This window comes from Podarcis erhardii, assembly GCF_964252035.2.
Source record: "Podarcis erhardii genome assembly, chromosome: 13".
Classification (NCBI taxonomy): Eukaryota; Metazoa; Chordata; class Lepidosauria; order Squamata; family Lacertidae; genus Podarcis; species Podarcis erhardii.
The window spans coordinates 3,912,578-3,936,448 of record NC_138502.1 but is presented as its reverse complement, the minus strand read 5'-3'; the positions used below and the strand labels follow the sequence as shown (position 1 = coordinate 3,936,448).

General features: G+C 51.3%; 1 protein-coding gene and 1 long non-coding RNA gene across 8 annotated transcripts in view; one reads left to right on the top strand and one right to left on the bottom strand.

Annotated features, from left to right (window-relative positions):
- The window catches only part of LOC309326855, a 185,557-nt gene that overhangs the window by 127,060 nt on the left and 34,626 nt on the right, over positions 1-23,871 (top strand). The gene's annotated exons all lie outside the window — the stretch shown is intronic.
- The window catches only part of KDM6B (lysine demethylase 6B), a 75,735-nt gene that overhangs the window by 27,360 nt on the left and 24,504 nt on the right, over positions 1-23,871 (bottom strand). For 6 of the 7 annotated variants that reach the window (XM_081835590.1, XM_081835595.1, XM_081835591.1 and 3 more), the window contains 10 exons: positions 22,453-22,584; positions 21,300-21,439; positions 19,142-19,271; positions 16,160-16,258; positions 14,503-14,737; positions 12,124-12,216; positions 9,511-9,678; positions 8,855-8,995; positions 6,934-7,260; positions 3,402-5,413 (listed from right to left, as the gene is read on the bottom strand). In XM_081835590.1, coding sequence (XP_081691716.1) covers positions 3,402-5,413; positions 6,934-7,260; positions 8,855-8,995; positions 9,511-9,678; positions 12,124-12,216; positions 14,503-14,737; positions 16,160-16,258; positions 19,142-19,266 — 3,200 coding nt within the window. In that variant the 5' untranslated portion in view covers positions 19,267-19,271; positions 21,300-21,439; positions 22,453-22,584. The remainder of the gene's footprint in view (positions 1-3,401; positions 5,414-6,933; positions 7,261-8,854; positions 8,996-9,510; positions 9,679-12,123; positions 12,217-14,502; positions 14,738-16,159; positions 16,259-19,141; positions 19,272-21,299; positions 21,440-22,452; positions 22,585-23,871) is intronic. The other variant, XM_081835596.1, reaches the window with a different exon arrangement.

Here is a 23,871-nt window from a genome sequence, read left to right as displayed (position 1 = left end):
GCAAGGACCCATATGGCCCAACCTGGACCCTGAGATCATCATCCAAGCCCCTTTTTTGTGTGCCCCCCTGCACGAGAGGTCCAGAGGGTGGCAACACAAGAACAGGGCCTTTTCTGCGGTGGCTTCTCTGCCCAGAAAGGCTCACCTGGCACCGGCTTTACAGTCCTACCTCGGGTTGCGAATGTGATCCGTGCGGGAGGCACATTTGCAACTCGCAGTGTTCTCAGCCTGAAGCGCTGTGTCTGTGCATGCACGTGACGTCATTTTGCGTTTCTGCACACGCGCCAAAACCCGGAAGTCACCCATTCTGGTACTTCGGGGTTCAGCACGGTCTGCAACCCAAAAATGCGCAACCCGCAGCGTTCGTGACCCGAGGTATGAGGTACCTCGGGTTACATACGCTTCAGGTTACAGACTCCGCTAACCCAGAAATAGTAAAGGGTAAAGGTAAAGGGACCCCTGACCATTAGGTCCAGTCGTGACTGACTCTGGAGTTGCGGCGCTCATCTCACTTTATTGGCCGAGGGAGCCGGCGTACAGCTTCCAGGTCATGTGGCCAGCAGGACTAAGCCGCTTCTGGCGAACCAGAGCAGCGCATGGAAACGCCGTTTACCTTCCTGCCGGAGCGGCACCTATTTATCTACTTGCACTTTGACGTGCTTTCGAACTGCTAGGTTGGCAGGAGCAGGGACCGAGCAATGGGAGCTCACCCCGTCACGGGGATTCGAATCGCCAACCTTCTGATCAGCAAGTCCTAGGCTCTGTGGTTTAACCCACAGCGCCACCCGCGTCCCTTAGCCAGAAATAGTATCTCAGGTTAAGAACTTTGCTTCAGGATGAGAACAGAAATCGTGCGGCGGCAGCAGGAGGCCCCATTAGGTATAGTGGTGCTTCAGGTTAAGAACAGTTTCAGGTTAAGAACGGACCTCTGGAATGAATTAAGTACTTAACCAGAGGTACCACTGTTAGGACTTTAGGCACCAGACAAAAACGTTCCCCTTTACGGAGGCCTTGAGCCATTAAATCTACGGCCTGCTCAATGTGGGAGGGGCGCTGTTACTGTGATTATTTTATTAACATTCTGTGTGTTGTGTTTTTGTTATTACGCTGCATGAATTACGTTCTTGCTGTTGCGCACTGCCCTGGGATCTTTGGATAAAGGGCGGTATATAAATGGAATAAATAATAAAAATTATAATCCCCGGTGTCATCTCTGGGGAGGGCTGGCAGAGATGCCCAGCTCTGAACCCAGGGAGAGCCACTGGTGCCAGTCAGAGTAGGCCAATGGTCTGACACTTTAGGACAGGGGTCAGAAAACTTTTTCAGCAGGGGGCCGGTCCACTGTCCCTCAGACCTTGGGGGGGGGAGACTATATTTGGGGGGGAATGAACGAATTCCTGTGCCCCACAAATAACCCAGAGATGCATTTTAAATAAAAGGACATATTCTACTCATGTAAAAACACGCTGATTCCCGGACCGTCCGTGGGCCGGATTGAGAAGGCGATTGGGCCGGCTCCGGCTCCCAGGGCCTTAGTTTGCCTACCCATGCTTTAGGACAGTCTTTCTCAACCTGTGGGTCCCCAGATGTTGTTGAACTACAACTCCCATCACCCCTAGCTCAGGGATGATGGGAGTTGTAGTCTAACAACATCTGGGGCCCACAGGTTGAGAACCGCTGCTTTAGGGGGACGCTCCCTGTGTACCTCTATGCCATGCTTGGCTTGACCCTCATCCACCCAAACCCATTCCTTGGCTGAATGACCCCTGCCTCTCAACCCTGCCACACACCCCACCTCCCAAACCCCACTGGGCATCTTTTCCCCAGCTGCAGGGCCACAGGGTCCCGGAATTGACCACACAACCTTTGCAAGTTTGAGGATGAAACCGCAAGAGGCCATTCCCAAAAGGAAGGGGGCAAAACACACCAGAGGAGGCCCACCCCCAAGAGGAAGGCCTTTTCCTAGCATCAAAATTCGGCACGCTACCACGTCACAGGAGAAACGGCAAGGGGGGAAAAAGAGTCAGGCGCATCTTGCAACCCAGCTGCTTCGCTTTTAAATAAGGAACAAGTTTCTAGTCCTCATCTGTGCTCAGCATGTGGGCCCTGCCTTAAATAATTTTGGAAGCTAGCAAGCGGCAACTATGTAAGGTTCCAAACAATGGGGAATCAGTGCAGCTCAGGCAGAATTCTGCCCAATTTTTTATTTTTATTTTTAAAAAAATGCAGAATAGAATAAGAGAGATTCCAGGCCATATGGGACTCAGAAAATCCAGCCCCTCCTGGTTGCCCAAGTAAAAAACAGTAAAGGTAAAGGACCCCTGGACCATTAAGTCCAGTCAAAGGTGACTATGGGGTTGTGGCGCTCATCTCACTTTCAGGGTGAGGGAGCCGGCGTTTGTCCACAGACAGCTTTCCGGGTCATGCGGCCAGCATGACTAAACCGCTTCTGGCGCAACGGGACACCATGATAGAAACCAGAGCAGCGCACGGAAACGCCGTTTACCTTCCCGCTGCAGCGGTACCTATTTATCTACTTGCACTGGTGTGCTTTCGAACTGCTAGGTTGGCAGGAGCTGGGACCGAGCAACGGGAGCTCACCCCGTTGCAGGGATTCGAACCGCCGACCTTCTGATCGGCAAGCCCAAGAGGCTCCGTGGTTTAGACCACAGCGTTGTCCAAGTGTCCTCACTCAAGCTGGGTGGCTAGGAACCTGCAGCCTTCCGGGTGATGCCAGACAACAGCTCCCATCATTCCCTACTGGCTGCTGGGAGTTGTAGTTCAAAACAAGCTCTTTTTGTGCCAGATTCGGTTGGGTCATCTGGCAGGAAAAGAGCTTGCAAGCTCTCCACCTCAGTTTGGAGGCAAGGCGTTCTCAGTACACCAGGCACCTAGGGATGCTCACGAGCGAGAGATCTCAGAAAAGCCTGCGAGAGACACCCCAGAGCAGTGCCCTAATATGCTTTGCGTTAATAGCAGGAGAGAGGGAGCAGGGATTATTGGTTTGTTGTTCCTATTTCTGCTATGCATTTTGTGGTTTTCACATTGCGATTTTACGTTGTGAACTGCCCCGAGATCTACGGGTGGAGTGCGACATGCAGATTTAATAAAGAAAACAAAACACCGTATTTTTTGCTCTATAAGACTCACTTTTTCCCTCCTAAAAAGTAAGGGGAAATGTGTGTGCGTCTTATGGAGCAAATGCAGGCTGCGCAGCTATCCCAGAAGCCAGAACAGCAAGAGGGATTGCTGCTTTCACTGCACAGCAATCCCTCTTGCTGTTCTGGCTTCTGGGATTCAGAATATTTTTTTTCTTGTTTTCCTCCTCCCAAAACTAGGTGCGTCTTATGGTCTGGTGCGTCTTATAGAGCAAAAAATACGGTAACAAAGCAGCCACTCACTTGCTGGCCCGCACCACTTCGGCCGCCGAATGGTTGATGGTGAGCTCGCCCAGGGGGATCCTGCGCTCCTCCACCTCGGAGGCGATGAACGTCTCCTTGTCTCCACTCTCCACCTTGATCAGCCGGATCTTCAGCTCCTTGGGCGGCCCTTCCGTGAACGAGCGCAGCTTCAGCAGGTCGGCTGAGCACACCACCGTGGAGCCCGTGCCAACGGCTCCTTCCTCCTTCTTGCTGGGGGGTGGCCGGCGTTCGGGCTGCGGGGTGGCCGGGGGAGGTGGGGGCGGCTTGGCCCCGTTCTCCCGTGCCTGGCTCTCTGAGCTCTGCACGTCGAGGCTGCCCAGGATCTGACGGTTCTTCTCTTTGTGGGCCTTGCCTTCCCGGTGCCGCCGCGAGCCGTCCTTGCTGGAACGGCGGTGCCTCCGGTGCTCCCGGTCCCGCTTCCGGGACTCGTCCTTGGGGCGCTGGGCGGGAGCCGGAGGAGGGGGCGGTGGGGGCGGCAGCGTCACAGGAGAGGAAAGGGGAGCGGGAGGGGGCGGGAGGGGGGGCGGCGTGGCCGGAGAGGCGGGGCTCTTTTCCCTCTCCGCTCGCTCCACCAAGGTCTCGCAGGCCCGGCTGATTTCCTCCAGCACCTCTGACTCTGTCTTGATGGGCCGGGGGGCGGGCGGAGGGGGTGGAGAGCTGGCCGCCTGCTCCCCCATCGCTCCCGCGGCCCACCCTTGGCTTGAGGTAGAGAAGTGGGGCGCGGACCCCGGGCTGGCGCCGGCCGGAGAAGCGATCTTAGCACCTGGGGGGGTCAGCGGCTTGGGTCGGTAGGAGTGCTTCTGCCCTTCCAGCATGTTGGCCAACGACTTCAGCAGGGAGGCCGTGCTGTGGTGGGGGAACTTGCCCACCCCGCCGGCGGTGGCGGCAGCCGCCTGGGGCCGCTCCTCCGGGTCCCGCTTGCCGTAGCGGTACAGGCAGGGCGGCTCCGGCGGGTCCTGCCCCGGCGGCTTGGGGTAGTCGAAGGAGGCGTTGGATGGGGCGGGGGGCTTTGGTCTGGCCAAAGGCGGGGGGCTGGGAAGCAACGGGGCAGGCGGCGGGGGCGGCGGAAAGCTCTCCTCGCGCTCCTCCTCCCCGCGCAGGATCGATTCATCCAGCATCTTCATGATATTTGCCAGGCCGTCTGGGAGGATCTTAGAAAACTCGGGGGGCTCCTCAAACTGGTCCTCCAGCTGGGGGCTGGCGAAGCCAAAGAGCCTTTCGTGCGGGGGCTCCACCGCGGGGGGCGCTGCCGAGGGCTCCGGCGTCTTTGGATAGGAGGCCCGGGGCAGTGGCGGGGGCGGCGGGGGCATCGTTGGCGGCTGAGGGGGGCTCTCCGGGGACCCGAAGGTTCCTGAGGTATTCGTGGGGCTCTCCGGGGCCGAGGCCCTGGCGCCGCCGGAGCCCTTCTCCTCCTGGGTGCTCTCCGGCATCCAGTATTCAGCGGCTGCCGGGGTGGGTTCGGGGCTGGCTGATCTTTGGGGGCTGGCCTCCTCAGCCCCTTCTCTGGGGAGCAAGAAGGGCCCTTTCTGGCTGCTGGCGTTGGAATCCTGGAAGCTGCGCCCCGACTCACAGGCCCCGAGAGGGGAAGCGTCCCCCCGCGGCGGCGGCGGCTCCCCGCACCCAAACAGAATATCCCCCAGGGGGTCGCTGCTGGCTTTCGCTTCCCCTCCTTTGCTGCCGAATGCTGGGCCTTTCAGCCAGGGCAAGGGGGGTGCTGGCGGAGGAGGCGGGGGCGGGGGCAGAGGGGGCGGGGGCGGCGGGCACTGCGGAGCTGTGGGTTGCCGTGCAACTGCTGGTGGAGGCCCCCTGGCGATGGACGGAGGAGGAGGCATGCGAGAGCAGGGCAGGTTGCGAGGGGCAAGGCAAGGAGCCGGCCGGGGTGGCGGCGGTGGCTGCTGCTGCTGCGACTGCTGCAAGGGTGCTTTGCGGCCCCCGTTCTCCTGGGCGGGACTGGATGGCTCCAATGCCAGCGTTTGGTAATGGTCGGAACCCTGCGGGATGGACAGAAGGAAGAGCCAATCAGAAGGGATCGTCCTCCCCACCTCCCAGGTCTAAGACTCCCAACTTCACCCTGCGAGAGAACAGGCTTCTTCACATGCCGCCTGCCCATCAGACTCAGGGTCCCGCCGTTCTGCTCAGGTACGCTTTGTGCCCTAGACCATAGCTGTCAACTTACAGATTTGAAAATAAGGGACCAGCAGCCTCAATAATAAGGGATCAGCAGCCAAAATAAGGGATTTTGCTATTGTAAAGTATACATACATTGGTAGGATTGACAGATGCTACAGCGGCGCCGCCGCAGCCGCTGAAGCGCCACCCTTCTGCGTCCCTCCCCATCCCCTCCTCTTCCTCCTCCCTCAGGCTGCCTCCTCAGCTGCCGCCACCGCTGCCGCCTCTGGGCTCGCGGGCGGCGTGGGCGACTCTCTCTCCCCCCCCCGGGCGAGGAAGGGCCAATGGAACTCCTTGCGCCAGGACAATGGCGCCAGCATGAAACCCGGGAAATTTAAGGGACATCATCAATAAGGGACAGCAGCGGGACACAGCGCTGGGATAAGGGAGTTTCCCGCCAAATAAGGGACAGTTGACAGCTATGCCCTAGACTCATCCTCGGCGACCCCTACCCTATAGAAAGCATTATTCAGAACAGCTGTTGGCGCAATAAAATGGTGCAGCCCCCTCTCTGTGGGGCTGCCCTTGATCCAGAAGCTGCAGTGCAACTGCTGACAGGAGGGAGGCCTCGTCAGCATATGTCACCCATGATCAGGGATCTGCACCCGTTGCCAATTTGCTGCCGGGCAAAGTTCAAGGTGTTACTATCAGTATATACAACCCTTAACAACGGGCGACCGGTTTTCCTATGAAACTGCCTTTCCCCACTTTGCCGCTTCGATCGGCAGAACTGTTGCCACGTAAACCCCGTTCCGCGTTTATAAGAACCTGGTTGCTTAGTGCAGCAGCACCTATGAAACTTCGGAACTCCCTGCCTATTGATAGCAAGCAGGACCTTGTCCCTGTTTAGAAAAGCCTACCTGGGTGATTAGAAAGATGAGGCAATTTTAATCTGTTCTAGCATTTTAACTTTTGTATGTCTCAGAATCACAGAACCAGAAGGGACAATGAGGGTCATCTGGTCCAAATCCCAAATCTTTTGCCCAACGTGGGATTCGAACGCATGACCCCAATGGCCTCACGCTCTGCCAGCTGAGTTATTACTAGTGTCGTGATTCTCCCCCCCCCCCGTGCTTTATCCTTTTCGTAAACTGCCTTGAGGTATTTCTTTCCTTACGACAGAGCGCGGCCTAAATTTCATGAAACAAACGGATAATAAAATCCAAAACGGCAACAACCAATTGCACATTTATTCAAAATGCAATTGGGGCTGTTTTAATTGGTGCGACACAAGTGGGCGAAACTGATCGGCAGTTTTGGGAGCCGGCGCCCGAGGCCTTGCAACGCTTGCTCCGATTCCCGGACCCCTGCGAGAGCCCCCCTCGCCCGCGCCCCCACTCACAAGGCAGTCAGGGTTCGGTGGCCCCCGCGAGGTGGTCTTGCTGGTGGCGGTGGTTCCTCCTCCGGGGTTTGGGCGCGGGACGTAAGGCACGCAGGCGGCGGTTGCTGCTGGTGTGGCAGTGGAGTCTGACCGCACCCGGGGGGCTCTGCCGTCTCTAAGGTCACTTCCGTTGGGCCGGGCCAGGCAGCCATGGCTGTCGAGAGGGGGCCGGTGTGCTGGAGGGGTGCGGGGGCTGGGGGCCATGGCCGGCAGGCGGTGAGGGGGCGGGTGGGAGCCGTAGGCGGGACAGGGGTAGGGGAAGGGGTGGGCCACCGAGTTCCTCTGCTCCTAAAGAGAACAGGGGGAAGACAAGGAAAGTCAGGAGAGGGGACCCAAAACCGGGGGGAAAAACACCCAACTTTGTGAAACGCAGGTGTTCTTCACATAATGCATAAATCAGCCTTTCTCAACATGGTGCCCTTTAGATTGAGCCCCAGCCAGTACACCCTGGGGCTGATGGGAGTTGTAGTCTAAAATGGCCATACTGGCTGAGGACTGATGGGAATTGTAGTCCAAAATGGCCATATTGGCTGAGGACTGATGGGAATTGTAGTCCAAAACTGGCCCAGAAATGGAAACAAGAGGAAATACCGACGATAGAAGAATGGAGATTGAAACTGACGGACTATGCAGAATTGGACAGACTAATCGGGAAAATTAGATATCTTTGAGACCAAAAGTTCATCGAGGACTGGGGGAAATTTGTTGAATATCTGAAAAGTATATGTGATGTGCAAACAACGCTAGTGGGGTTTCAAGAAGAACTGTGAAAGTTGAGATATATTGTTAAAAAGAAATAGAAGTGGGAGGGAAGTTTAACGGCAATATAAATAGAAGAAATGCGTAATTGAGAGGTAAATATGGATGATTGTCAGAGAAGCTGAAGGAAGTCCAAACAGAGTCAAATTTGTGGAAATTTCGATAAGACTGTATATTTGTGTTGAAAAATTAATAAAAATTATTTTGAAAAAAGGTAATTGTAGTCCAAAACGGCCATACTGACTCTGATGGGAATTGTAGTCCAAAATGGCCATACTGCTGGGGACTGATGGGAATTGTAGTCCAAAACAGCCATATTGGCTGAGGACTGATGGGAATTGTGGTCCAAAACGGCCATTCTGGCTGAGGACTGATGGGAATTGTAGTCCAACTGGTCATACTGGCTGAGGACTGGTGGGAATTGTAGTCCAAAACGGCCATACTGGCTAGGGACTGATAGGTGTTGTAGTCCAACACCTCCAGAGGGCACCAGTTTGGGAACTGCCAATTTTTCCTTCTGATACGTAATCATTCGGACTCTTGCGTTTCCGCATGAACTGCAGGCAGAGTTGAGGGCACACCTCTGAGGTGGGTGGGAACAGCTAAGGTGATACCCTACCCCACACTACCCACTTCCCAGGGCCCCCCACCCCCATGCAACCCAAACCCAGACAGATCTGAATTCGAGAGCGTCGCGAGGGGGAATGGAGCGGGTACAGCAAAGTATTGAAGCCCCCTCAAGCAAGCAAACAAGCCAGCCAGCCAGCCTACCCTCCCCTCCCTCTGCAAGGGAAAATCACGAGAGCTAGAAACTTGTGGGGTTTTTTTTAATTTAAAGGCAAGGCGATTCTAGGACATGGAAATGCCCAAAATATTGACACTGCCTATGAATACAAAAGCAAGGATGGCAAAAGTGCGGCGGGGAGGGGAAGGGTCAATTGCCCCTCTAATTGACGCCACCAGTTATCTGATAAGAACGAAATGGCATTAATTATCGCAAAGGTTTGCTATGAGGGTACAACGAGGGTAGCCAGACGTTTGACCAGGGGGAGGGCGTTTCCGCCTGCCCGGTGGTGAAAGAGGTCAGGCCAATGTGGATGCAGGGATGGGGGGGCAGCCTTACTTGTCTCTCTGGGGCAGCGACGTTCTTGCGCTCCTGCCCCCATGAGTCTCCGTGGAGGGGGTTCCATAATCCCGGCTTGGGCAGCTGGTAGTGGGGGTTGCCAGGGACACCTGGCGGGTGCTGGCACACCCCGTTACCATTCTGCGTGCGCCAGGAGTGGAGATTTGCAGGGGGTGGGGTAGAGAGGAAGGGGGAGACAGCGAGACAGAAAAAGCAGAGGGGGAAGGAGAGAGAAATGGGGGGAGATGGTCACAGTGCCCAACATCAAGAGGCAAACCCCTTCCCCAAATCCCACCTTCGTACGGCAAAATAAACCTGAGCCGCCAACCAAAATGGGGCAGGGAAGTGTCCCCCCGCCACCCCAGGAAATTTCAAACAGCACCCCCCAATGGCTCATGCAATGAAACGGCAACATCTTCCTGCAATTAAATCACTACACCCACCCCCAGAGCAAAGCGTTGAGCAGCGAGCCCTGCGAGTGGCGCCGGGGCGTCTTGCAACAGCCAGGGCAGCGAAGCGAAGGCGGCCAGGCCAGTGCCAAGCGAGAGAGCGTGCTTGGGGCAGGATCTGGGCTGGCCCCACGGCGCAAGCAAGCAAAGCGGCGGGAGCGTGGCAGTGGGTCTGGTTTACGGCGGTCCCACCCCCACCCCCTGTACCTGGTCAGGACTGGTGCTCCTTCGCCTCTTCATAGGGGCTGGCATGTCCTCCCCGTGCCCCGGGTGTGGCGGGTGCTGGACTGGGGCGATTGGCTGGACCACGGGGGGCTCCATGGGTGGCCCAGGCCTCTTCAGCTGGGGGTTGCGCTTGGCAGAGAAGTTCCTCTTCTGGGAATTTGGGGAGAATCGGGGAGGAAAGAGGGATTTGCAAAGGGTTATTTTCGTTAAACGCGAAGGCGGCAGCAGGGGCAGCTCAGTCGGTAAACCACGAGAGCCTTAAATCTCTGGGTTGTGGGTTCGAGCCCCATGTTGGGCAAAAGATTCCTGTAGTGGAGCGGGTTGGACTAGATGTCCCTTGGGGTCCCTTCCAAGTCGACAATCTCGTGTTTCTATTTTAAAGAGGCAGGAGGTGATCCACAGCCACTGAAGGGTTGGCAAAGGCTTCAACAAAACTCCCACCAGCTCCCCCTTGCTCTGGCGAGTACAGGAAGTGATAACGAGGCTTCCAAGTTGTTCCCCAAAAATTAGCTCAACGATGGTGAAATGGGGAACGAGAGAACGGTGGAGCTGTTGATTTGTTCTTAGCTTATTGCTTATTTCATCATATGAAGTTTTGAAATAGTTGGTTTTTTTTCTATTTTTACTGAAAATTTCATTTTTTTATTTTCTTGTTAAACCGCCTTGAAGTTTTTCTCTTTTTTTTTACAATTATGCGATAAAAATAAGCAAGTTCCAAGTTGTTTGTGACAGATTAGTAAAGGGACCCCTGCCCGTACGGGCCAGTCGTGTCCGACTCTAGGGTTGTGCGCCCATCTCACTTAAGAGGCCGGGGGCCAGCGCTGTCCGGAGACACTTCCGGGTCACGTGGCCAGCGTGACGAAGCTGCATCTGGCGAGCCAGCGCAGCACACGGAAACGCCGTTTACCTTCCCGCTGGTAAGCGGTCCCTATTTATCTACTTGCACCCGGGGGTGCTTTCGAACTGCTAGGTTGGCAGGCACTGGGACCGAGCAACGGGAGCGCACCCCGCCGCGGGGATTCGAACCGCCGACCTGACGATTGGCAAGTAAGTCCTAGGCGCTGAGGTTTTACCCACAGGGCCACCTGCGTCCCTTGTGACAGATTACCTCAGATTATTCCAAAGATGTTGACAAGAGGGGAAAGTGACCCAATCCACACTCTGTTATCTTATCTATGCTAATGAATTAAAACAGCCTATCAGGCTGAATCCGCCAACATTTTGAGGCTTCTACAGAAAGCAAACAATGTAAGTGACGCTTCATGTATTTCACCTTATATAAAGATTTGTTTTTTTCTTTTAATGTGTGTGTGTGGGGGGGGAATACCATAATCTGTAAAATTCAAAAAGGTGAAAGAAATCTTGAACGGTGCGGAATGAATCACACAACTTTAGTTGCCCAGTGAAAACATTCCTATTCAATCAGGCCTTTTGGGCTGACTTAACATTTGATAACCTTTAAAATGTTGTGGGAGATGGGGTTACCCGCTTATTCTTGTTCTTGTTTTTATCATGCATTTTGTGCTTTTTACCTTATATTTTTATACTGCGCACGGCCCTGAGATCAACGGATGAAGGGCGGTATAATAATAATAATAATAATAATAATAATAATAATAAGCAGAACCTCTGAGGCGGATCTCAATGCCAGGGGCAGGTTTGAACGGGGGCAAGACAGCCCCTTCATGTAACTTGGACCCAGCCCATTTTAAGGCTTTTGAAGTTATAATTATTATTATTATTATTATTATTATTATTATTATTATTTATTTATGTCCCCCGCCCTCCCCAGCTGAAGCGGGGCTCAGGGCGGCTAACAACCAATAATAAAAACAAGTTGATTGAAATACAACTTAAAAAACAAGGTTAAATACATTAAAATGCAGCATGAAGTTATTACTCTTGCTGCAACAGAAGAGACACACACTGACCAAGGAGAAGAGTCGGCGGAAGAAGAATGGAAGAAATTTAAAGTTTATCTTCAGAAATATTGTAAAATTAAGGAATGTTAGAAAGATGTTGGGGGAAAAAATTATGTGGTTTTAGCAGAAAAGATATAAAGGATTAAGTAAAAATGAATTGGTGAAAGAGAGAATGTAAAATTATAGTATATTAAGACAAACTATTAGGATAAAATCAAAGTTGGAAGGATTTGCTGAAATATCTAACTAAATTAGAATACAAAAATGGGAGGCGTGAGGAGGTCAAGGAAGTAAGTGAATGTAAGTAAGTGATGTAAAGGTTTGACTTGTTTCTCATTTCTTTTTTCTGTTTTCTGTTTTTTGATGATGTTTTTCTATATGTAGTGTTTTTTCTTTTTCTTCTTTGATTGTTATGTATACATTTTTTTCCTTTTTTTCCCTGTAACCTTTACAATCTTAATAAAAATTTATTTAAAAAAAAAAACAAAAAACCAGAAGAGACACACACTGTTAAATTCAGAGCGTCAAACGGTGCCAGTGACAGGAGTCGGCGTCCACCGACATCCACAGCATCACTGGTTTGCCCTCGAGAATGAGGAGATGCTGAGGAGAGGCAGAGAAGATAATTTGGGGGGGGGGGACAGGTGAGAGTCCCTCATTGGCCACCACTCACCTCAAGGTGCAGAAGGTTCCAGACTTGTTGCAGGGGGGGCAATGCTTTCGGTCGGTGGTGAGACGACCCCGAGTGATAGTTCCACAGCTGAGCCTGGGAAAAGGGGAGAGCCGAAAAGGACGAAATGTACGGTTATTTAGCAAATAAAACCAGTTAAAGCGACGGATGTGTGCAAGGAATCATACAGGAAACAATCAAAATTAATTCCAAGCGTTAATAACAATAATAATAATAATAATAATTTATTATTTATTATTTATACCCTGCCCATCTGGCTGGCTTTCCCCAGCCACTCTGAGCGGCAAACAACAAAACACTAAAATACAATAACCTATTGAACATTAAAAGCTTCCCTAAACAGGGCTGCCTTTAGATGTCTTCTAAAAGTTTGGTAGTTATGTTTCTCTTTGACATCTGGAGGGAGGGCATTCCACAGGGTGGGCGCCACCACCGAGAAGGCCCTCTGCCTGGTTCCCTGTAACTTGGCTTCTCGCAGGGAGGGAAGCGCCAGAAGGCCCAATTCCCACATAAAGTGCTTGTAACGAATGAAATGGTAGTGGTTAGGGTGTCAGACTAACCCCCCAGAAGGGAGGCCAGGGTTCAAATCCTCGCTCGGCCAAGAAAAGCTCCTGGGGGGTGAATTTGGGGGCCGGTCACTGACTGTCAGCCTAACCTACCTCACGGGATTATTGGAGAGAGGAAGAAGAATGGGCATGCCCACCTTGAGCTCCTTGGTTTTTTTAAAAAAAGGTGAGACACGGAAGCAATAAAATAAATACTAATGCCCCACGGAGGACCTTAAGGTCCATAAATAGCAACACCCTAGAGGTCCCGGGCCCTAAGGAAGTCAGATTAGCCTCAACCAGAGGCAGGGGCTTCTCAGCACTGGCTCTGGCCTGGTTAGAACGCTCTGCCTCATGAGACCAGGGCCCTGCGGGATCTGATTTCTTTCCGCAGGATCTGCAAGACAGAGTTGTTTCGCCTGGCCTTCGGCTTGGAATCAATTTGATTCCCTCCCCCTCTTTCTTTTTTCCTTTCTCCTCCTGTGATGAGGCTGCTTTTTAATTTTAATGCTTTCATGTTTTAATGTTGTATTTTAATCTTGTTTTTTAAGTTGTATATCAATCAACTTGTATTTATTATTGGTTGTTAGCTGCCCTGAGCCCGGTCTTTGCTGGGGAGGGCCGGGTATAAAAAAAAATTATTATTATTATTATATTAAATATTACAGATTCAGAATAGGATAGAGAAATACCAAAGATTTGCACCAAGGAATCAGTTATGCTAGTGCATTTTGTAATTTCATAAGCCAGGGGACTCGGTTGCCCAGTTCAACCTTCTACTGATTGCGGTATTTCCATGTACGGTGACTCTTCTGTTACTTTTACGGAATATTTCCTACCAATGATTCACTGGGAGTGAATTTCCGCTACATCTGCTGATAATTTGCTAATTTTATTGCCCAATGCTATAAACAGACTATTGAGTAACCTAGTACTTTAATTTCATGCAAGCTGTTTATTAAAGGTAAAGGTAAAGGGACCCCTGACCATTAGGTCCAGTCGTGACCGACTCTGGGGTTGCAGCGCTCATCTTGCTTTATTGGCCGAGGGAGCTGGCGTTTGTCCGCAGACATGTGGCCAGCATGACTAAGCCACTTCTGGCGAACCAGAGCAGTGCACAGAAATGCCGTTTACCTTCCCGCCGGAGCGGTACCTATTTATCTACTTTCACTTTGATGTGCTTTCGAACTGCTAGGTGGGCAGGAGCAGGGACCGAGCACCGGGAGCTCAACCTGTTGTGAGGATTCGAACCACCGACCTTCTGATCGGCAAGTCCTAGGCTCTGTGGTTTAGACCACAGCGCCACTTATTTGCATTGTTCTAGGGCATGTGAGCTTTGTGGCACACATTTTGGTCGACAGCTGGGAAACACTGGCCTGCGAGCGCTCCAGTTGGAGAACAACCTTTACCAAAGGTGTTGTGGGCTTTGAAGACACTCACAACTCAGGACGCAAGGGAGAAACGTGCTAAGAGGAAGGCACGATGGCAAATCCACACCGTGATCAGCTCCTGCCCGGAAACCGATGTCCCCACTGCGGAAGGACGTGTGGATCCAGAATTGGCCTCCACAGTCACTCACGGACTCACTGTTAAGACCGTGTTCATGGGAGACAATCTTACTCGGCTACGAGGGATCGCAGAAGAAGGAGAAGATATTTTGTCGCTTCAACGGCTTGCAAACTGCCTTGCATGCAGCAAGGTATAAAGGCGTTGTGCAAATTAAATACGAAACAAAATGGGCTGCCTCGGCCCTGTCATTCCTCCCCGCAAGGAGGCTGATGGGGGCTGAAATTGAATATTATATTTATTTCCCAACCTGCTGCAGTCGTCCGATCCGAGCATGCATCTCTCCGTAGCTCCCGTAATCGTAGTCTCGCGGGTACCGGGTGGCATTCTGGTAGCAGCGCACAGCCTCCTCGCAATCCTGCTCCGACTCGTAGATCTCACCCAGCTGCTCCCAGAGCTGAGGCTGCCCTGGATCTCGGAGGAGGGCCTGGACGCAGCCGTGGATGGCCTCCAACTTCCCGTGCAGGGGCCGCGGGGCCAGGTTCCTGGGGAAGGGGAGAGACGTCAGCGGTGGGCAGAGGCAGTCAGGAACGCTGGGCATAGCTGTCAACTTACAGATTTGAAAATAAGGGACCAGCAGCCTCAAAAATAAGGGATGAGCAGCCTCAAAAATAAGGAATCAGCAGCCAAAATAAGGGATTTTAGTCAACCAGCTGCCAAACGAGGCCTCAAGCGGTGATTCCCACAGCGCAGCAACCCAGCAAAGGGGATGCAGCAAGGGAAACCCCCGTCACCTCTCCGCTGGGAAGCGCTGAGCAAAGGCGAGTCCCCAGTCAACGCGGCCGATTTGATCAGCACAAGGCATGCAAGCTCCCCCCCCCAGTCATTCTCAGACTTCTTATTGGGTGAGCAACACAGCCAAGCAACAGAGTTGGAGCCTCCCTCCTCCCTGGCCAGCAAGGAGGGAGGGAGAGGAACTGCTTCCTTTGAAACCCAGGAAATTTAAGGGACATCATCAATAAGGGACGGCAGCGGGACACAGCGCTGGGATAAGGGATTTTCCCGCCAAATAAGGGACAGTTGACAGCTATGACGCTGGGGTCCCTGGTAAGGTCTTTCCTAGCCTGGGGCCTCCAGATCCTTTGGCCTCCCGCTCCCATCAGCCCCAGCCAGCAGAGGGTTGGTGGTGGCAATAATAATAATAATAATAATAATAATAATAATAATAATAATAATTTAGTTATTTATACCCCTCCCATCTGGCTAGGTTTCCCCAGCCACTCTGGGCAGCTCCCAAATGAATATTAAAAACACGATAAAACACCAAACATTAAAAACTTCCCTAAACAGTACAGTGGAACCTTGGTTGCCAAACTTAATCCGTTCCGGGAATCCGTTCGACCCCTGAAACCGTTCGAGAACCAAGGTGCGGCTTCCGATTGGCCGCAGGAGCTTCCTGCAGCCAATCGGAAGCCGCGTCGGACGTTTGGCTTCCAAAAAACGTCCAAAAACTGGAACACTTACTTCCGGGTTTTCGGCGTCCGGGAGCCAAAACGTCCGAGTACCAAGGTGTTTGAGAACCAAGGTAAGACTGTGCTCTGAAACGTCTAGATACCAGCAGGTTGGGGACCCCAGTCTTGGGGGCCGGGGTTTAGAGAGGGGGATTCTGGGAAAACTGACTTCTTGGTGCCATGCGATAGGAGCAAAATTCACAGCAGCAAAGCACAAGCAACCAAGACTCTCGAGGAATTGGGGGAAAGCTTGGGGAAATGGCTTTGGGGTAGCCTGAGCCCCTGCGTCCAGAAAGTACGGTGTTCAGGGTTTGGACCCCCTCCCATTCAACCTTTCACCCCATCTCAATGTACAGGGTTGGGTTGGGGGCTGGGAGCTGGGAGCTGGAAGAAAGTGGCACCACAATCCCTCCCGTAGCTGCTGATGTTGGCAAAATGCCGTCTGGGAGCACTTACCCCGGGGGGAAGTAGCCCTTGTTGTGTTGCCCCATGTTAGAGCCATGGTTGGGCGGCAGGTGCGGGGGCAGCTGAGGCTGGCCGACACTGGCAGAGCACCTGGGCAGAGGCAGGAGGCGAGAGAAAGGTCAGAATGTTGGAAGGGACCCCAAGGGCCATCTAGTCCAAACCCCTGTAATGCAGGAATCTCAACTTATGCTGTGAACAGCCCTGAGATCTATGGGTATGGGGGGTATACTAGTAGTAATAGTAGTAGTAGTAGTAGTAGTAGTGATAAAGTATCCAGGACAGCTGGCCATCCAACCTCTGCTGAAAAACCTCCATTGGTCTCATTTGTCTCTATACTAATGCACAGAGTATGGGAAACAAGCAAGACGAATTGGTCATTGGTCCTACTCCCGAAATGCCAGAATCACAGCTAAATCAATTAAGGGACAAGGGCTGGTGTAGTGGCTGAGCGGGAGTACAGCTGCTTTCCATGCAGAAGGGCCCGGGTTCAATTCCAGCCCCCCCATGGCATATCCAGGGAGGGCTGGGCATGTCCCCTTTCTGAAATCCCTGAAGTGCCGCTGCTGCCAGCCAGTGTAGGCATTCCTGAGCTACATGGAGCAATGGCCTGGTTTTGTATAAAGCACCTTCCTAGGTGTGTAAAAGAGAGGTCAGCCACGACACAAGCCAGGCTTGTCAGTGCTCAAGGCCACCTGCAGCTACTCTTTAGAGCAGGAGTGGAGGGAGGGGGACTGAACTCTGCACATGCTTATAGGCTCCCTGATTCGTACTTCATTGAATGCACCCTGGGGCTGAACCACAGCTCCAAGGACAGGCCTGGGAGCCGAAGTCTCCTTGAGTGTCATTATTTACTTATTTAGCAAAATTTCCGAACCACCTGGTTGTACAGTGGTGCCTCGCAAGACGAAATTAATCCGTTCCGTGAGGCTCTTCGTATAGCGGTTTTTTCGTCTTCCGAAGCAAGCCCATTGACAGCTTAGCGGATTAGCGCTATTAGGGGTTTAGCGGCTTTTAGCGATCAGCTGTTAAGCGGCTTATCAGCGGATCAGCTGATAAGCGGCTTAGCGGCTTAGGAAAAGGGGGAAAAAAGGGGGGAAACCCGCAGGAACTCGCAAGACATTTCGTCTTGCGAAGCAAGCCCATAGGGGAATTCGTTTTGCGAAGCGCCTCCAAAACGGAAAACCCTTTCGTCTAGCGGGTTTTCCGTCTTGCGAGGCGTTCGTCTTGCGGGGCACCACTGTAAAGCAGTTCACGAAGAGAACAGATCAATAAAACGACCAGTAAAAAAAGTTAAAGAGCGTTCAAAAAACGAAAAACAGCTATCAGCTAAAAAGCAGATTCAAATTCGTGTCTGCCTCCCAAACACCTGGGACGTATTTTCAGCAGATGCCACAAAGAGAAGAAGAAGAGGAGGAGGAGGAGGAGGAGTAGTTTGGATTTGATATCCCGCTTTGTAACTACCCGAAGGAGTCTCAAAGCAGCTCACATTCTCCTTTCCCTTCCTCCCCCACAACAAACACTCTGTGAGGTGAGTGGGGCTGAGAGACTTCAGAGAAGTGTGACTGGCCCAAGGTCCCCCAGCACCTGCATGTGGAGGAGCGGGGAATCGAACCCGGTTCCCCAGATTACAAGACTACCGCTCTTAACCACTACACCATACTGGGTAGCACAGGAAAGGAGTCTGCCTGGTGTGAACAGGCAGGGAGTTCCAGAGGGCAGGTGGGGCATCTAAACTATTTGAAAGATGGGGGGTGGGAGTCAGACGCAGGGGCCCTTTCCTTCCTGCTTTGCAGAGGAAGTTGTGGCAGCCAAAACACAGGGGGCTGAAGTGAGGGGGGTGGAGGAGAGGGGGAGAGACGAAACCTCTCTCAGAGCATTCAGCGCTACGTCTAAACTCCAACGGGTGCGGTTTTATGGAGGGCGCTCGGGTTAGGCGAATGCAATTCATCGCCCACGATTCTTTGCACAGCTGTGGGTGTGTTTGCTTTGCAGGTGTGTACACATGAATTATATATATGTGTATGTGTGTGTGTGTGTATACACACACAGACACACACACACACAGGAGAGCGCAAAATATGGTCTGAAGCTCAACATCAAAAAAACGAAGATCATGGCCACTGGTCCCATCACCTCCTGGCAAATAGAAGGGGAAGAAATGGAGGCACTGAGAGATTTTACTTTCTTGGGCTCCATGATCACTGCAGATGGTGACAGCAGCCATGAAATTAAAAGACGCCTGCTTCTTGGGAGAAAGGCGATGGTAAACCTAGACAGCATCTTAAAAAGCAGAGACGTCACCTTGCCAAGAAAGGTCCATATAGTTAAAGCTCTGGTTTTCCCAGTAGTGATGTATGGAAGTAAGAGCTGGACCATAAAGAAGGCTGATCACCGAAGAATTGATGCTTTTGAATTATGGTGCTGGAGGAGACTCTTGAGAGTCCCATGGACTGCAAGAAGATCAAACCTCTCCATTCTGAAGGAAATCAGCCCTAAGTGCTCACTGGAAGGACAGATCCTGAAGCTGAGGCTCCAAGACTTTGGCCACCTCATGAGAAGAAAGACTCCCTGGATAAGACCCTGATGTTGGGAAAGATGGAGGGTACAAGGAGAAGGGGATGACGGAGGACGAGATGGTGGGACAGTGTTCTCAAAGCTACAAACATGAGTTTGACCAAACTGCAGGAGGCAGTGGAAGACAGGAGTGCCTGGCGTGCTCTGGTCCAGGTGGTCACGAAGAGGCGGACACAACTAAACAACAACAACAACAACAACAACAACAACAACAACAACACCACACACACACACACACACACACACACGTACGCACAAGGCAGGTGTGGAACAGCCTTCGCCAAGCTGGAAAGCTTCCTGGTGCTTCCTGGACTACAATTCCCATCTGCCCCGGCCAGCGCCGCCCCTTTGGACTACAACTCCCTGCAGCTCCCACCTCCCCAGCCGTAATCCACTCACCTGCCGCCCTGGAGCCATGGTCGGGAATGGCAGGAGCTCCAGGCGTTGCCGCTGCAGCCCAGGTTGCCGAGAGAAAAGGGGTCCCGTCCAGCACGGCCCCCCAACTGCTCCACTGTGCGATGCATCCAGCCTGTGATGGGGGGAAGAAGTGGGGTTCAGGCGCCAAGCAGGGAGCTCCTTCCCACCTTCATGGAGGCCAATTCCTCCTCCTCCTCCTCCTCCTCCTCCTCCCCTCTGGCCAACCCATCACCCATCTCCTCCTAAGGCCCACCCTTCCAGCTGCTTGCTCCTCCCACAATCTCAGCCCCCCCCCCAAAACACAATATGGAGCTTATTCCAGCTTCCTGGACCCTCAAGTCCAGTATCCTGTTCTCCCCGTCCAAGGCTCGCTCCTGTCCATCCTGCCAGCTGCTCCTCATAGGGACATGGGATGCTAGCTTGTGTCAGACCAGACCACTGGAATCTACCGTATTTTTCGTTGGGGACTGAAACCGGGAAAGGGATGGGTGGAGTTTGGGAATCCAAAGGGTATATAATTATAATTTGTTCTGTTTTTATTTTGTTTTGTTATTCATATGAAAATTGGGAAAGTCGTGGAAGGGAATTTTGGTCGACTTTAGGAAAAATGCTTAAGAATGAGTACTGATGTATAAGTATTGATGTTTAAGTTTGGATAAGCTAAAACTGGTCTTTAAAATGATCTAAATTAAATGAAAATAAGGTCTGCAAAAATAAATTGAGGAAATGGATGAAAGAAAAATAAAATAATAACATGTTAAAATAAATTATTAAGTTAAAGTTGAGAAATAAGTAATAAGGATTTGCTGAGCTAATAATTTGAATTGGAATACAAGAAGGGGAGGTGTGAGGAGGTCTGAGAAGCAAGTTAAAAGAAAATAAGCAATTGAAATTTTATGTGTTTTTAATTGTTTTTAAGTTTTGTATTTTTGTCATTTTTTGGTTTATTTTTGTTTTTGTGTTGTTATTGAAAATGCTAATAAATATTTATTTTTTTAAAAAAAGGAATCTACCGTATTTTTCGCTCTATAGGACACACTTTTTCCCCTCCAAAAATTAAGGGGAAATGTGTGTGTGTCCTATAGAGCGAAAAATACGGTAGATTCCTTTTTTTAAAAAAATATTTATTAGCATTTTCAATAACAACACAAAAACAAAAATAAACCAAAAAATGAGCTTCCCCCGCCAGCCCCAAACTGCAGGTCAAAAGGAACCCAAAGCCTCCGGAGCCCAGCGGGAACTCCCGCTGGACTCCCGAGGCTTCGGGTGAACGCACCTTGAACGCACAGAACACATCTTGTTTTAGAGGGGGAGAACAAGAAAAAAAAGTGTTTTTTTTCCTGTTCTCCCCCTCCTATGGTGCGGTGCGTCCTATAGAGCGAAAAATACGGTATCTAGCTCAGTACTGGTAGCACTGGCTGGCAGCAGCAGCTATCCAGGGTTACTGGCAGGACAGTTTATCCCATCCCTCCTTTCCCGTCTAGCAACTTCCCTTTCAAATGACAGCCCCACCCCAACCACTAGGCAGCCTTTTATGTGCACCTCTACACCTCACAGCACTTCATTTAGAACTTTATTTTCATATTCATACGCCCAGATAATTAGTTGTTGCTGCTGCCGCTGCAAGATTTCACTTTTGTGACAATTGCCCAAACGTGCGTTTCGGAATTTATAAATTTGGTTAAGCCATTTGGGGGCTTAAATTTTTTTAAAAATGGAAAGAAGAAGAAGAAGAGGAGGAGGAGTTTGGATTTGATATCCCGCCTTTCACTCCCTCTAAGGAGTCTCAAAGCGGCTAACATTCTCCTTTCCCTTCCTCCCCCACAACAAACACTCTGTGAGCTGAGTGGGGCTGAGACTTCAGAGAAGTGTGACTGGCCCAAGGTCCCCCAGCAGCTGCATGTGGAGGAGCGGAGACACGAACCCGGTTCCCCAGATTACAAGTCTATCGCCCTTAACCACTACACCACACAGAAGGGGTACAGATTCTTTGAAATAAACATAGAAATATATAAATAGATATCTTGCAGCCCCCGTCCCAACTAAGTTCATTGCCCCCCACTTTGCTATTCCACCCCAACAACAACAAATGAGCACATTATTCATTTCCCCAAGTAATTATTATTATTATTATTTTTACCTCTCCTGCTGTGGTGGATGCGCCTTGGTACCCCACCCTCCACCCCCCCGGATCTGAGCGACGGGTGCCCCCACCCAGTCGCGGCTTGCTGCAGTTTCCTCTGGTTTATTCCCCTTCTCCAGTCACAGCCACATAAAATGCTGAGGGGAGAGAAAAGAGAGAGAGAGCACAAATTACTTGGAATTCACAAATATGTTTCCTTCAATTGCCCACCTTGGGTCTAGATTCCCAGGGAGGACAAGCAAAATGCAGAGGCCTCCCAGTGTTCCTGAACTACAACTCCCATCATCCCAGATCACTGGCTGTGGTGGCTGAGGGGAGTTGTAGTCCAACAACATCTGAAAGGCACCCAGTTTCCTCACCCTTTTCCTCACCGGTCTGCCTTGGCCAACCTGGTGCCCTCTCACTTTGACTACACCTACCATCAGCCTGAGCCACCACAGCCGTATGATAATGGGAGTTGTAGTCAAACGCACCAGGTGGGCACCAGGCTTGGGAAAAAGATGATCTGGATTAAGCCCAGCCAGGGATAGGATAAACAATAATGTTGGAAACCTTGATGTTTGTTGCTCAAATGTCCAATTAAATGTCCACCCCAAATCTTGGCGTTAAGTCATTTGGGTGGATGATCTCCGTTTTAAATTAAATCAATATGAACATGGCCTGAACTGGAAATCACGAATTCAAATTATACAAAGGTCTATAAGCTATTTATAGCAAACACAATGTATTTCTGTTTCTTTTACTGCTGAAAGCAACAAAAGGTGTATGCAAAACAACAGTCAAATGAATGTGAACTCCTAAAATTTTATATAATTAAACACAAACACATGTTGCAGTGGTTTTATATCAAGTTTGCTCGGTTCTGCCTTATTAGTGGGCTGGACGCAATTAATTTAGTAGCAGAAACTCATTCCCTTCTCCACCCATCTCTGTGGATATAGAGTTAAGCAGCAGGAAAGAAAGAGTTAACAGAGCCATGTGTTCCTCTCATCCAATCAACACAGGGTCTCCTTTGCCCTCCCTCCAATGGAATTCCTTCATGTGGGGAAGGGAGGCGGGGCTTCTGCTCCTGCCAGCCCCATGGTTAACCCTTGCCCTACCACACCCGCCCCTTCTGCCTCCTCAGATGGAAATCGCACCCTGCACACACCTACTGTGCTGGAGAAGCTCTGAGTGGCTCTCTCTGTCTCTTTCTCTCTCTTTCTCTCCTAGAAGACGGCCAATCACACGACGTCCTCCGCGTGGCCGCCAATCATCTTTCACCTCCGTCTCCTAATGAGGTCTGGAAATCGTAGAGATAGAAAAAGAGAGAATGGCTTGGGTTAGTCTTCACAACGCATCTGTGTTCTGCAAAGGAGAGACGCTTTTGCTGGGGAGGGGCAGCTTGTGGGGAGCGGCTGGGGTCAGGAAGACCTTTGCCCCCCACCTGAGACGTGCCTCATGTGGGATCTCCTCGACTGGAAACTGCACGAGACTGTTGACCTGCATTGCCTTTTTACCATTATCTAAATCTGCCAGGCATTTTGCCTCTTGTTGCTGTAATTCCTTATAATTCCTAATTATAATACCTAATAGCGTGGTGTTGCTTTTTAGCAAAAGCAGCTAAAAGAAGTAAACCAGCAGGACCTTAAGAGACGACGACATCATCATCATCATCATCATCATTATTATTATTATTGGCATAACATTGTGCCTGACAACCCTTGTTGTCAAGTACGTCATTATCACTGCTCCTCTGCATTTTATTTCCCCCTGACTTCACTATTAATTATATGATGCATTCATTTCCTTCCTCCTCTTCCAAGGAGCCCAGCATGGCAGATGAAGTTCACCTTCTCCTCGTTTAATCCCAACAACAACCCTAGGAGGTAGGACGCGGGTGGCGCTGTGGTCTAAACCACGGAGCCTCTTGGGCTTGCCGATCGGAAGGTCGGCGGTTCAAATCCCTGCGACGGCGTGAGCTCCCGTTGCTCAGTCCCAGCTCCTGCCAACCTAGCAGTTCGAAAGCACACCAGTGCAAGTAGATAAATAGGTACCGCTGCGGTGGGAATGTAAACGGCGTTTCCGTGCGCTCTGGTTTCCGTCACGGTGCTTCATTGCACCAGAAGCGGTTTAGTCATGCCAGCCACATGACCCGGAAAAACTGTCGGCAGACAAACGCCGGCTCCCTTGGCCTGTAAAGCGAGATGAGCGCTGCAACCCCAGAGTTGTCTGCAACTGGACTTAACCGTTGAGGGTCCTTTACCTTTTTCCCCTTCTTTTTTCTTTGGCTGAGAGCTAGTGACTGGCCCAATGTCATCCCCCAGTGGACTTCATGGGGGTTTTGAACCCGGCTCTCCCCAGTTCCTAGTCCGACACTCGTAATTGCTACAACCAACACCGGCTACTGAGAATCTCCCCTCAAAAAAGCACACTCAACGCCCTCAGGGCAACACTTCCTGCATAGCATGAAGCTGTCTGTAAGTCCGCAGAAACCTGCACCACAGCAAATGCGTTGGCCTTTAAGGCGCCACAAAACATATGCGCTGATCCTGACTTGTTAGTCGTGTTATTAAATCGCACAACTGCT